Raw genomic sequence first — 13,452 nt, 5'->3', positions numbered from 1 at the left:
TTGCCATACTACTTCAATCCATTAATCCAAAACAAGCTGTGGTGGAATATGGTTGCCTCACAGCCTGCTGCTGTTATATGTGCTCTGTATGCTGTTATAGATGGACTAGAATTCAGACCTCCCACTACCTTTAAGCATCAAGGAGCCTCCATGCCTAAAGAACCTGGTGGTCCTACAGGGACTAGTATAAGGTAATAAGCAACCTGATAAAACAATAGGGTCTATAAAGACAAGGTCCCTGAAAAAGGTTAGGCTTTGAAAGGTAATTAATTAGCAAGTATCATTAGAAGTTCTTTCTGTTTCTCTGCCCCACCTCCTACAGGTCCCAAAGCAGGGGTTTGAAAAGAGCAGGTCTGGAAAGTGAAAGTGGCTGTTCAGGAGCTGGGATGCCTTGTCATGCAGGGTCTATCTATGGAGAAAGGAGTAATACATTTAAACATCATCATCAAGCTGCGTGCAAGGTGGAGGAAGCAACAGCAAAAAAGTGTGCCTCTAATCAGTTATATCTATCCCTACCCCTAATACACAGGTTGAGAATGAATAATCCTGTCCATTTATGTCAAAACACCAAACAGGACATGAATCCCTGGGAACCAGTCCAAGTCAGAGCATTCAATTAAGGCTGAAAAAGCAAAGCCTCTATTCCCAGATCTGTCCCTTATCTGGGGCAGATTACTACTGAGTGTCACTGTCAACCAAAGGGATAAAGATATTAACATTCTCTGTGAGGTACTATGTGATCAGTTCATTGGAAGCATTTGTTTATATATCCTATATAAATATATGTATTTATAGATGCGTCATTTCTAAACACTTTTAAAAACAAAACCAGCATGGCATAAAACCAAATTTTGTTTCAGTTAAATGGCTGCTGTACAGGTAGTTTCCTTCTGACATTCTCAAAGAAAACATTCTCACATGCACACCATGAATGTGTATGGCAGAGCGCCACGGGAAGCCTCAATGGAATACTTCATTAAAAAACAAACAAACAGAAAACCAAAAGCACATTCCAAACTGAGCAAGCAACACTTCATGCAAATCATTTAAACTAAGAGGAGCCACTAAGTTTGCAACTTGACTGAAGGATTAAGAATGCATTTGACTGTTGGGGAAGATGAAACAGGAAAGCCTTATAAATATGATTGCCTGGCAAAAGATTTTGAGAATATAGAAACTATAAGCGAGATTGAAATGAAAGCAAGCTTTGAGATACCTTAGTTACTGAAAAATGGGAAAGCAATGGTGTGGCCGGCTGAAGGTAATCCCCTTTTGATGAAACAAGACCCTCTGCAAGCAGGCAGGTCCAAGGGTCCGAGCAGACCCCGCCAGCTTGGCAGAAGGGGTCCAAAGAGTAGATTTTAGGGTTTAAAATGTAGCACAGTATGGTAATGTAGTGATTCTTATAGGTTGTATGGAAATGCTATAGGATTTATATCTTGTAGTAGATTGGTTAGTGAGAATCAGAATATTCAACACAGAAGATGATTTATTGTATTTTAACGGGAAGTTCGCTCACTTACTTTTCTATGCTCTTAGGTCTTACCTCTCACTCTTACCTCTTGTCTCTTAGCTCTTACCCTTTTTACTCTCTTATGCTTTCACTCTCTTACCCTCTCATCCTCTCTACCCCTCCCTTCTCTCAAGCCTGCTCCAAGCTGCGGCTGGCAGCTCCCAGCAGGGCCCTGCACCCACGCCCTTCGCAATAAACCGCAAGTTCCACGACCTGGCTGCAGAGATCTCTCGTCTCCGTCCATCCCGACCAGGCAACCCCCGTCAATCCTACATTTGACCAAGAACTTGGTGTACTACACAGTGAGTACCAGCAACTTACGGGCTTGTGGGCTTCAGTGGAACGTGGACATCTGTATTTTTGGTCACAGGTGTTTGAACTTGAACAATCTGAATCTAAAGCAAGAAAACTTTAGGCTTCTTAGAAAAAACAATAAAATGTACAAGATTTTAAATAAATATCCTTCTCATGGAGTCATGTCACTAAGTCACATATCACTAAGATGCAGAATTCCCTGAGTTTCAAGAACAGGTCACACTTTTCTAACAAGTCCAGCGACTCCAGAGTGTAGATTTCCTAAATGTGTCCACAGGGCCAACTGCTTCTTGGCAGGACAAAACAACCCTCACTGAGCCCAGTTCTGCAGCAGCTACACTGCTTCCAGCTGTACCTGAGCTCCTGCCTTTAAAGATAACCTGGCTGCAATTGGGTATCACATTCCCTGTGACTGTCAGCATGGACTGGGTTTTCTTTTTTTCAGCTTGCTTCAGTGGACCTTACAACAAGGCTAACAAGGATGCTCCTCTCTTTCCAGATGGTGGTCTCTACTAAAAAGGCAGCTCGTCTTCCACTTCATGTTCCCTGGAATGGCGTATCCATTCCACTCACACTAGCAAACAACACTTGAGGAAGACTCAGTATTTAACAAAAAGTACCTTGGATTCATGACTTACAGCAATTAATCTCACTCACTACAAGGCAGTGAACAGCACAAATGTCTAGCAGAATTTCTGCTACTGAACAACTGCACAACCATTTAAGAATTACTGTCAGTTTAAACACCTGACAGAGTATGATTCATCCCTGAATATTAACTACATTGAAAAAACATTCAAATAATAAACTCTCTCATGCTGAAATTCAACTTAAAGTGCTCTTATTGTGTAAGGAGAAAGAGGTTTTAAGAAAGTATAAGCTTGCAGAATATGAAGAGGATTTTGTGTCAGGAACTGACAGACATGCCTGATCAGAACCAGTATCCAAGTTGTAACAACTTTTTAATAATCATATAACAACAACAACAAATAGTACTTTGATCTAATTCTGAATACAGACAGAGAGATTTGAAAGCCTTTAGGAAAGAAATATGATACTTTTTACTATGTTCAACTAAATCAACTATATGGTTTTTAAAAAAATGTAAATTACAAATCTGTCATGGACTATGGTGTAAATAATTTTCTGGAAGTGTTCCCATATAACCCATATCAATGGAAAACCTCAAGCCAATTATGGCAGCTCTGACTGAAGCAAGAGAACCTAGGCATATGAAGCTCAAAAAATGACACCTGTGAAGATGTAACTTTAAAATGCTCTGTGACCAGTCTATCAGGTTTCATAATTTTAAACATATTTCAAAGTAGGTGTTAAAAATTGTTCAGCCTCTTTTGTTTTATAGTCTCTAACACTCCTGCGGTCTTGATTTAGGCTGGCCAGGAAGCTGCATGCCTACTTCACACAAGATAGCAAACAAGAACACTCAACACTGTTCTAAATCCTTAAGGACCAAGTACACACACTCTGTACCTGAGTGCTGCTAAGGCTGAGAGGAGAAGCCACTCCATGAAATTTCACAGGCCCTGAACTGAGGTGTGAGAGAAACAAGCTCCCTCCACGATCAGTGGAATTGCAATCAACCCCACCTCCAGAGCATGACCGCCAGGACTTTATTCAAATGCCTTTTCCTGAACATGATCTCTGTCAACACATGCTTGCTTTCCTCTAATATGGATGAATCCTTTTCTAAAAGTAACATTTTCCCCATTTTATTTATTCAAATAAAGCATACTTACAAATATTATCAGCTTTGCATGGGGTCACAAACAATGGGTTTGATCAAACAATGTGCTATGATCAAAATGCATGTTTTTTTACACTATTATTTTGCATTGTGCTGCTAAATAAGATACCCAAGCTTGTATTAAAATTTACAAATTTTCTGTACTAGTTCCTGCAGCATATCCATAGTCTTGCATAAATAGGCAAAAAACCCTGCAAAGTGTTCTACCCCATAAGATCTTGTAAAACTACTTTTCAAAACCACTACAAAATGGAAGTGTTCTATTAGCCCCAATTCTACTAGCACTTTATTTTAGTCAATACACACTACAATGCTGCACTACTTTTCACACAAACCCCACAAGCTAGAGCTAGAATGACCATATAGCTCCCTGCTCTGTAAGCGTGAACCTCGCCACGTTTCATCAACGCCTAACATGCAAGTAGCTGGGTTTTACAGCTGGACAGTGAACCAAACTTCATCAGAAAGCAACTGAGGCAGATGACCATCAAGGACTACTCTGGGGCATCTAATAAAATCCCTGACAGATTTGTAAGTAGTTAAAGGGCAAAGAACAAAAAAACCCATCCCAAGTTTAAAAGAAGACACCCAAGAAGTGGCCATTGTGCCTGACTCCGCCCCAGTAAAACAAAAGACACTGACAAAGCAATTGGTGCACAAATTTATCAAAGGCTAGTCTGTCCTTCACCCAAAAAAGAAAATATTTACATCTATATATAAAAACACAAACATACATTAAAGCTAGAAGAGCACTCTGATTTTAGGAAAATTTGCCTATTCATCTGTTAAGAAAACCACCAACACACACACAAATAAATGAACACTAAACTATTTATTAATAATTCTTTGCTCATTCCTGAAAAGGAAGAAATTAAAAACGAAAATAAATTATAAAAAAAGTAACTGTTTTGTCTACTTCTTGCATAAAACCCCAAGAATCTAGGATCTGCTCAAAGTTAAGGCAACAGCCACAAGCTACACCTTATCGCTCAAACCTCTCCTAACCAGCAAAATCATCTAAGGAGTAATAGATATTGGTCTTCTGGACAAGACTCATCTGTATGATGAACTAACTGTAGACATTTAATCCTTTGGCTAACAATCTTCTCAATGTTCTTGTTACAGAATTACCAGTTCAGCTTAATCCACTTACTTGATTTGGAGTGGAACACACTTGTACCCCAAGACCTAGATGGAAATGATTCTCAATTCTGAAACAGCAATCCAAGGTCCAGGCACCTGGGTTTAACCTACAGCTTGCTTCATTGTTTAAATGTACAATTCTTTGGGTATTTGAAAATGCCTAGTCTTCCTAGTCTGAAGAATTCCTAGTCCAAGGAAACAAATCTCTTGTATTCACCAAAAGCCAAAACCCTGCCAATCCTCTGCCTAAACCCTCCAAGGTCAATCTGACATACAGACTACATCAAGTACACACAGAACTGGAGGTTCTTTATAAAACTCAAGCAATTCCCTGAGGACTGTTCATAGGAGAGCATCCAGGACAGGAAACAACATCCTGTGTGAGCCTGGCAGCACACTTACCTAGCAAACAGGAGGCTCAGATTCCACAGCCTCCTGCTGGAACAAAAAGACAGAAAGAGAAAACACAGCAGATTGCCTCTTTTGCTGACCATCCGTGGGCTTAAAGAAATGGGGAGAATGTCCAGAGTTCAGATCAAGCTCAGATGATTTCTAGAATTTGATTTATTGGGTAGCAAGAACTATAGGCAGTAGCTCAGTACAAGTACACTTAGAGCAGACAGAAATAAGGAGAAACTCCACCTCTCTATCCTACCCCCTCATGCGTCTTCCCTAACCAGGATTTCAGATCCGTACCTTCTCTTTATTCCCTACCCTTAAAATCAGGGTGAACTCCCAGTCCACTCACCTCCATTTCTGTAAGGTGATTAAGAGAAACTGCACGTCAGAGGCACCTGAAATGCAAGGTAAGCACCTTTGAAAAGAGACAGTCATGGGGTGTGAATAGCTGCTGGCATAAGCACTTCACCCAGTGGTTCCTATAATCACTTCCATACAGAAAATTACTTCTACTTCAACATACCACCCCACAAGCAGTTTCTTTGGTAACTGCCAAAATCTCTTCAGCTCACTTGCAAGGAGTCAACAGTCAAATGTTTTGAAAAAACTGTTGATCATTAGTGTTTTAAGTGCTAGGCACATTTTCAAGAAGTACTGCTATAAAAGCAGGGAATCATCAGATCTCTTCCAGTTATGTTCTGTTATTTGGAAGCCAGGTAAAGCTGCCTTTACATAAATTCAGAACTTTACACAACTGATCCAGATGCATTTCACTAAACCTCTGAATCAGACACAGATAGGAGTTTCAAAAACTGTCTCCTCACATACTAAATAAGATACAGAACACCCAACACACTTCAGTTAGGAACCCAGCTTTTGTCAGTAAGGCTCCTAGACTGCAAGCACTCCAGTAAAGCATCAGGTCGAAAGTGTGTCATAAAAATTCAATACAAAAATTAAGTTAGGAGTAAGTATGCTACTTTAAACTTAGGACCTGCCTTATTCCAGGCAAACTTTCAGTTTCAGGCTATCCCTGAAGAGCTGCTGCCATCCGCAAATTATCACTTCTCTTCCAGCAATACTTTGGACCAACTTAGTCTGCATGTCTTCAGAACAAAAGTGAAGTTGTTTAACAAATGCTATTCATGTAAAGATTTATAGTGTCTGAAAAAGCAGTGAAAAAGGTTACCACTTCAATAAAGGGGTTCGTTTGGGTAAATACAGAATATAATGCTAAACACTATTTCTGAGTAGCAACTCTACAGGTGCAGGATGACTGCCACACTAGGGAGTTATTCTAAAAATAAGCAGGCCCTAGAGATCTATTATTTCTCTCCACTTTAAAATGTGAATTTAAATGGAAAGTCTGGATTGGGATCACTGAATGGAATTCTAGCAACATTTCAACTTTTTATTTGAAGGTTGGGAGGCCCCTGCATGTGCATAAGTACTAGTCAACAGTTACATTTTTCCCTTAGTTTTGTTAGTTAAAAAAAAAAATCAAGCAACTCCAATTATTTAGTTTTGACACCATAATAGCTACAACTAGACATAATAATGGCTGTGAAGTAGATTTCTTTAAAGTCTTTTAAGGCTTCTCTCAATGCTTCTTCAGTTTTATCAGCTTCAGTAGAACAAGAAGCCTTGTAATTTATGATTACTCTAAGGCAAACAAACCTGTAATTATTGTGTGAGACCAATACTAGAAATTAACTGTAATGTTCTCTATAAATGAGCCTTCTATGACACAAATTGTTTTTCACAATTTTGAGTTCCAGTGCAGCTAGTAAGAACCAGCAGCTTACATTTGCAACTCAAAGTTCTTGCTCTTTAGTTAGTACTTTTCCTGAATCTTCCTATTTCTTATAAATCAGTTACTACTACGAGTCTAAGGGCAGACAGAATGTCATAAAATGTCCAGTCAAATAAACCACTTTTTTGCCACTAAAAATAGCAAAATTTTCATGTTTCCCTCCAACATAAACAAGGTGGTCCTGACTGCTGCAGTACCACAACAGCAAAGCCCCTGAGATAATGTACTTTTATCACCTCTGTATTGCCCACTGGGAATCCCCCAGAGGGAAGCCCCTGAAAGTCACAAGTAAACTGTGATTAGCTCAGTCACACTCACCCCTGATGTCGCTTGGCAACCAGAAGAACATAAAATTTGCTCCCTATTATTGATGAAGAGCTATTACCAAAATTATTCACATCTCCATTCCCTCTGTATGTGCACCTGACAGACACAGCACTACTGAGTCAGGAGATTTCAACGGCACTTCTTTCAATTTAATTAATTGGTATTGAATGAAGATTTGACAAGACACAGTTTAAAAAGTTATTGCTATAGCACACAAATAAGTGGGACAAAATGCACGTGTATGTGCATGTACTGCTGAGATTTCTGCAGAACAGAGAGGTTCAGCAGCAACAAAAAACAGCATTAAATTGAAATTTATGCCACGCTGTTATGTCATCCCTGATCTCTAAACTAATTTCTATTTTAGTGTCCTCTGTAAGAAGGGGTGATAGCTGTAAACCACTTCTCATTTTCTTCTTTCACCTTTCATTTGTACTTCTTTCACATAATTTCAGGGTGTTCATTATACTCCACAATCTTACTACAATTATTTAACAGATCAGTATGGAGCTAAAAAAGGCTTCCAGACATTCTATTACTGGCTTTTAGCCAGGATTATCTTCTTTGGTCTTCTATTTACCTCTGTATTTTTAAATGGACCCCAGTGGTTTTCCAGGACTTTTAGTTGCTACTGACACGGTTTTTTTACCCCCAAGTGAGTTACTGGTCCAAGCCTTCATGGTATAGCTGTCTTTGCACTTGCACCAAACCTGACTTGCACTGCAGCACACCTCTTTTCTAAACAAGGCTTTGAAGAACAGCCTCAGAAGATGCATGAACCACAAACAGTGCTAAATTTTAAGCCTCCATGCCCTGCATTACTCCTAATTTCTCACCTTATTCCTCTATTATTGAAGTAGGCAATCACTGTAAAAGGGGCCGTCTTTGTGCATGCACCAGACAGAACTCCAAGCCCCTAGAGCAAGCTAAATAGCTCGTTTCTACTTGGTCCCAACAGTAAAGCCTAAGCATTTGTAAAGTGAAAAGAAGTAGCATCTGATGGACTTGCATCCACTAGTTTTCAAAAAATCATTTACTGGGAGCCATCTGAAGTCAACCAATAAAACATGCCTTTTTTCTAAGCCGTGAAGCACAATGATGTCAAAACTAACAGTCTCCCATCTGCCTCAACTACCTATCTGCTATATTTTTAGTGTTCAATTAAGTAATTTTTTTAAAGCAAAACAGCAACTTTATTTAATCTATTTTCTAGTGCATTTGAAAATAACAAAACATACAGAAAGACTGGAAGAAAATCCCTCTCTGCTTACACTGTGGCTGTAAGGTTCTGTGGCTCACCACACTTCTCACCTAGTGGAATTTTAGCACTGCAGAGTCCAAACATTTGACTGTTTCACGTTACATTGGTTTTCAGATCTGATGAATGCTTTAAGCTTCCCACTTCCTTCTTCAGGACATTAAGTAAAGTTCTAGAGCTATCCAAAATCTTCATGTAAGCAGCTTCAGTTTCAGCAAGTATTTTATCAAGCTCATTTCGTGAAGCCACTTTTTGGGCCAGGTTTTCACATACACACTCCAGCTGTTCACTGAGGACTTGGATTTCATGCTGGAGTTTATTCCTTTCCTCTTCTGCTTGCTGGATTTGTTTGTTCAGTTCTTCTTTCTGCATACATAAATCTTCAATGCATTTCACTAGTTCATTATTGTAACCCTGAAGAACAGCTCCCTGCTGAGTCATCCTGCACTCACTCCCTGAAGTCCCCTTTCAGCAACGGCCTCCTGCACTCAAATCAAAGGAAAACAAACAAAGAAACAGAAAAAAAATCTGTAAGATGTTGCCCTGAATAATGCTTCCCTAGAATACATGGAGCCACCAGACAAGGTTCTCTATTTAAGGTTAACATGCCCATTCTCAGACGTGCCACATCTTTTCAAGAGGGGGACAGAAGAAAATTTGGCAAATACTCTTAAACCTTTACTGAAAGCTGCTGGTCCCTATGACACCGTCATGGCAATGGCATCAAAGTATTTATGATATTTTTTATAACACCTTTATACAATCCTGAATATAGGATGCTTTGTACCACAAACTTCGAGGACCTGGTCAAAAATAAGCAAAAATTACAGAATCACAGAATGGTTAGGGTTGGAAGGGCCTTCTGGAGATCATCCAGGCCAATTCCCTGGCAAGACAGGGTCACCTGGAGCATCCAAGTGGGTTTTGAATGTCTCTGCAGAGGGGGACTCCAGGCCTTTCCCAGGCAGCCTAATCCAACACGAGAAGTCCCTTCTCACTGCGAGGTGAAACTTCTTGTGTTTTAGTTTATGGCCATCGCTCCTCATACTGTCAACGGGCACCACCCCGAAGGGCTCAGCGGGCACTGACAACACCAGGGAATCTTCCCGACACAGGGAGCGCCTGGAGCTTCCAAACACCGCGGTGACGCGAATCGCGGGTGCCGGGCCCACGGGCGGGTGCCGCCACTCACACCCTCACGGACACAACGGGGCCAAGGCCCGACCCGCGCGGCCGCCGTCCCAGGGACATTTTAGCACCCTCCTCACCGCAGAGCGCGGCCCCGCGGAACACGAGCCGCGCACAAAATGGCTCCTGTCTCCACATCGAGAGCCCGGGCGGAAGGGGAGGAGGGGGTAGGTAAGGGGGGACCATCCCATTCCTAGCTCCCCCCCGCAATTCCCCCTGTTGCCCCCACCTGCCTGGCAGGATCGCGATTCTTCCCCACCGAGGGAGCGGCTCTGCCAGCGAGGGCGCGCTGCCCTCGGCTAACCGGCCCCGTGCGCCCGCCAACGACCGCGCCGGCCCGTGAGGGGTCACGGAAATACCCGAGCGCTTCCGAACGCGGCGCCGCCCTGACGGCCGCGCGGAAACGTCTCTCCGGAAAAACGCGATGTTTTCCGAAGACAGGTAGAGCTCGCAAGAGCGGGCCGAGGCGGGAGGGGCAGGGAGGGCCGATCGTTACGGAAGGAGCCGATGTTTGCCGAAGGGAGGGACTGAAGGTCGTCCTGCTTGGCGGAGGCAGCCGATGTTTGCCGAAGGGAGGGACTGAGGGGCGTCAGGCTCGGCGGACGCAGCCGATGTTTACCGAAGGCAGAGTCGCCCGAGAGCAAAGGGGACAGAGGGGACGGAGCGCGTCGGAAAGAGCCGGAAAGAGCCGACGTTGACCGAGCGCGGCGTCGCCCGAGTTCCCCGGATGTAGTTGGAGCGGCGGCGGCGGGCGCGGCGGGGGGAGGCGGTGGCCGAGTCGGTGCTCCCGGTGTGTCTCAGCGCGCGCGGGGCCGAGCTGCCAGCGTCTCCCCTCTCGAGGCGATGGGCCCGTGAGCGCCGCTCCAGCCGAGCTGCCCGAGCCGCCCCCTTCCCCCGCCCCTGCCCCCGGAGCGCTGCCGCCCCCGCCTCCCCCCTCGGCGCCTGTGGCCCGGCCGCGGCCGTGCCCTCCTGGTCCCCTCACCCTCACACACACAGGCCGGGCATTGATGGTAATGTATGCGAGGAAACAGCAGAGACTCAGTGATGGGTAAATTCACCCCCCGGCCCCGTGGGGCCGCCCCCCCCAACCCCTCCGCCATGTTCGGCCCGGCCGCGGGGCCGGTAACGGGCGCTCGCTAACGCCTCTCTGTCTTTCTCTCGCTCTCTCCTCAGCTGTCACGACCGCAGGGGGGACTCGCAGCCCTACCAGGTACCGCCGGGCCGGGAGGAGGAGCAGGGGAGGCGGGGGGGTGCTACTTCAGCAGAGGCTCCGGCGGCCGCTGCAGGCCGCGGTGCCGCGGCCGCCCCGGTCCGGCCCCTGGCGGCGCTCTGGGCCCGGGGCCGCGGGGCGGAGAGGCGGCGGCGGCCCTGGCGCAGGGAACGGGGCCCCGGTGCTCGGCCGAGGCCTACGGAGTCGGGGCGAGCCGGAGCGGCCTAGTCTGACCCGTGCGGGCCTCGGGCCTGGGAGTCGGGGAGGGTGCGAGGGGCGGGAGAGGGAGCCGGGGTCTCCTACGGGGAGTGGAGATCCAGGAGAGGTGAATGTTTTTCTTCTAAAAACAATAGGAGTCTTACTCTTCCACCCCCTCCCCCAGCCCCCTCCCCCAACCCCTCCCCAAAGCCCTTTCTTCTCCCCAAAACTGCTGCTGGGGGCTGTAATCTGAGCAGGGCACGGGTTTAGACCCTGACCAGCTTGGGGTTGCAAGTGAGGCTTAATTTCTGCAGTTGCCATGCTGGGCATGTTCAGAAACCATCAAATCCTTGACTTACCGACAATAGCCTTAATTCTTGTAAGGTGGACACTGCACTTCTTTGCTGTGTCTACTGAAAAAACCCAGTTGTCGAGGTTTGAGTCTGTGGAAAACCGTATGTTGTGATATTGATCTCTGTTGGCCCTGAATTGAACTGTTTTAACGCATTTCTGTGTATTTCAATCACTGGAGTGCAGTACGGCAGTCCAAGGTAGCTGTCAGTGACAGTTCACGTAAATGTAAACATTTGCCGCTCAGGAGTTCACAGAACCAAGCAGGTTAGAGTGAGGCAGAGCATGTAATTCTTGGTAAAGACTTTAGAATGAGTTATTACATTACATGTTTTGGCCCCCTAGAATTATTTTTTTTAATTACACGTGTTACAGGGATGTTAGTACTGAAAAAAAGGTCACAGAAATTCAAGGTAATGGTGAAACGGAGTGGTCTTGACTAGAGTATGGAGGACGTATTCGAAGTTTACACTGATTCAGTGTAACTGTAAGTTTGTTTTCCTAATAACAAGTGGAGACTAGTTCTTCTCCCAAAAGTGTGGAAGAACTGTGGCCCATTTACTGCTGAAAGTGTGTAGTCCATCAGTGAAAAGATAGAGAAACTAGGTTCTTCTTAACAGCAAGTGTTGCATTGGATGTAATAGTGGGAGAAATTGGTTTAAGTTCTAATTACAGAACTTGTTGCTTTAATGTAGGTAATTAAAACTAGGAAGAGTAATGCTGATTTTTTTTTAATAGGAAATGGAAATTAATTAACTTTTAAAAGTACTTTTGGAAGAGAAGAAAAAATCCCAAAATTTCATATCTAATGTTGATGCCTGTTTTCTTGTGATGTGTTTCAGGCTCTTAAGTACTCATCCAAGAGTCACCCCAGTGGTGGTGATCACCGTCATGACAAGATGCGAGACACCACAGATCCCTCACCACCAAATAAAATGCTGCGGCGCTCTGACAGCCCTGAAAACAAATACGGTGACAACACAGGGCACAGTAAAGCAAAAAGTGTGCATACTCACAGAGTTAGAGAGAGGGATGGTGGTAAGTTATTTTAACAAACTTTTACTTAAGCAATCACTAATTTCTCATTAAAATTAGCCAGTATCACTCAGGTGGTGTCTTAAACTAAATGTGCCTTGTACTCAGCCAGGGTGGCTGCAGTGAACCCAAAATGGGAATTTAATTGGAAGCAATCATTGAGGCATTGTAACACCTATTACTTTTCTGGTTTTTACAGGTATGGTAGTTTTCCTTACAACCCCAAAGATTAAATAAACCCTTTTTTATTATTTTAATTAGTATGTCCCTTTATTTAGACATACTGCATCATTTGATAACATGAAGTAGTTTTCTGTTTTTTTCATTAGGAATAAATATTTGCTGGTTTGCATTCTTTTTAATAACTTTTTGTATTGTGTTGCTGTACTGTGTAGATACATGCTCCATGGACTAAACCCCACCAGAAATGAAAAAAGCTTCTTTGTATGTAGCTGCTATGTAGACCTCTTAATAGATGATCAAAGGTAGCACATACTAGAGCCTTTCTTGACAGGAGCTTGAAGAACTGTGTTCACAGTCAAGTCAGCCTCCTGTGTTTTTACAGGTTTATAAACAGTAGTAATATCCCCAGTGTTTTTTAACTGATCTTATTTTGTATCCCTGTTTCCTAGGAAAAGAGTAGGATTTTCCAGGTAATAAACAGTGTTAGGTAGCAAACAGCCAGAGTTTAGAAAATTGCAGTTGCTGTCTGAATTTGGAAAAATTCTTTTGTTTTGTTGATTGGCCTTTGTGTCAAGGTACAAGGTGAAGTATTTAAATAGAGAATTTGGAGCTTTAAATCAGTGCTTCTTTGTTCTGTATAAAGCTAACAAATTCTAATGTACATACACATTTATTGCTGCACTACTTTTACTTGATGTAATAGTTAGAATAAAATAAAGGAAGTATCTTTCAAGTACCTTTTTAGGACATACTA

At 43.5% G+C, this 13,452-nt stretch overlaps 2 protein-coding genes across 5 annotated transcripts in view; one reads left to right on the top strand and one right to left on the bottom strand.

The window, feature by feature from the left end:
- Positions 1 to 2,106: 2,106 nt before the first annotated feature.
- On the bottom strand, positions 2,107 to 10,528 carry LOC115917291 (Sjoegren syndrome nuclear autoantigen 1 homolog). 3 transcript variants are annotated; one of them, XM_030971144.1, is made up of 2 exons: positions 10,081 to 10,528; positions 2,107 to 9,015 (listed from the first exon to the last, which is right to left on the bottom strand). In XM_030971144.1, the coding sequence occupies exon 2, from the start codon at positions 8,972 to 8,974 to the stop codon at positions 8,630 to 8,632; it is 345 nt and encodes a 114-aa protein (XP_030827004.1). In that variant the 5' UTR covers positions 8,975 to 9,015; positions 10,081 to 10,528; the 3' UTR covers positions 2,107 to 8,629. The 3 variants fall into 3 exon arrangements, with proteins under 3 accessions (XP_030827004.1, XP_030827003.1, XP_030827002.1); XM_030971143.1 differs by having other exon boundaries at positions 9,955 to 10,524; XM_030971142.1 differs by having other exon boundaries at positions 9,951 to 10,521.
- The window catches only part of WAC (WW domain containing adaptor with coiled-coil), a 56,389-nt gene continuing 53,160 nt past the window's right edge, over positions 10,224 to 13,452 (top strand). For both annotated transcript variants that reach the window (XM_030971135.1, XM_030971134.1), the window contains exons 1-3: positions 10,224 to 10,769; positions 10,895 to 10,931; positions 12,323 to 12,518. In XM_030971135.1, the coding sequence (XP_030826995.1) occupies positions 10,729 to 10,769; positions 10,895 to 10,931; positions 12,323 to 12,518 (274 nt within the window). In that variant the 5' untranslated portion in view covers positions 10,224 to 10,728. The remainder of the gene's footprint in view (positions 10,770 to 10,894; positions 10,932 to 12,322; positions 12,519 to 13,452) is intronic.

The sequence above is a fragment of the Camarhynchus parvulus genome, chromosome 2, assembly GCF_901933205.1.
Source record: "Camarhynchus parvulus chromosome 2, STF_HiC, whole genome shotgun sequence".
In the NCBI taxonomy this organism is placed as follows: domain Eukaryota; kingdom Metazoa; phylum Chordata; class Aves; order Passeriformes; family Thraupidae; genus Camarhynchus; species Camarhynchus parvulus.
Note: the sequence above shows the minus strand (reverse complement) of the source record. Positions and strands in the feature narration are given on the sequence as shown.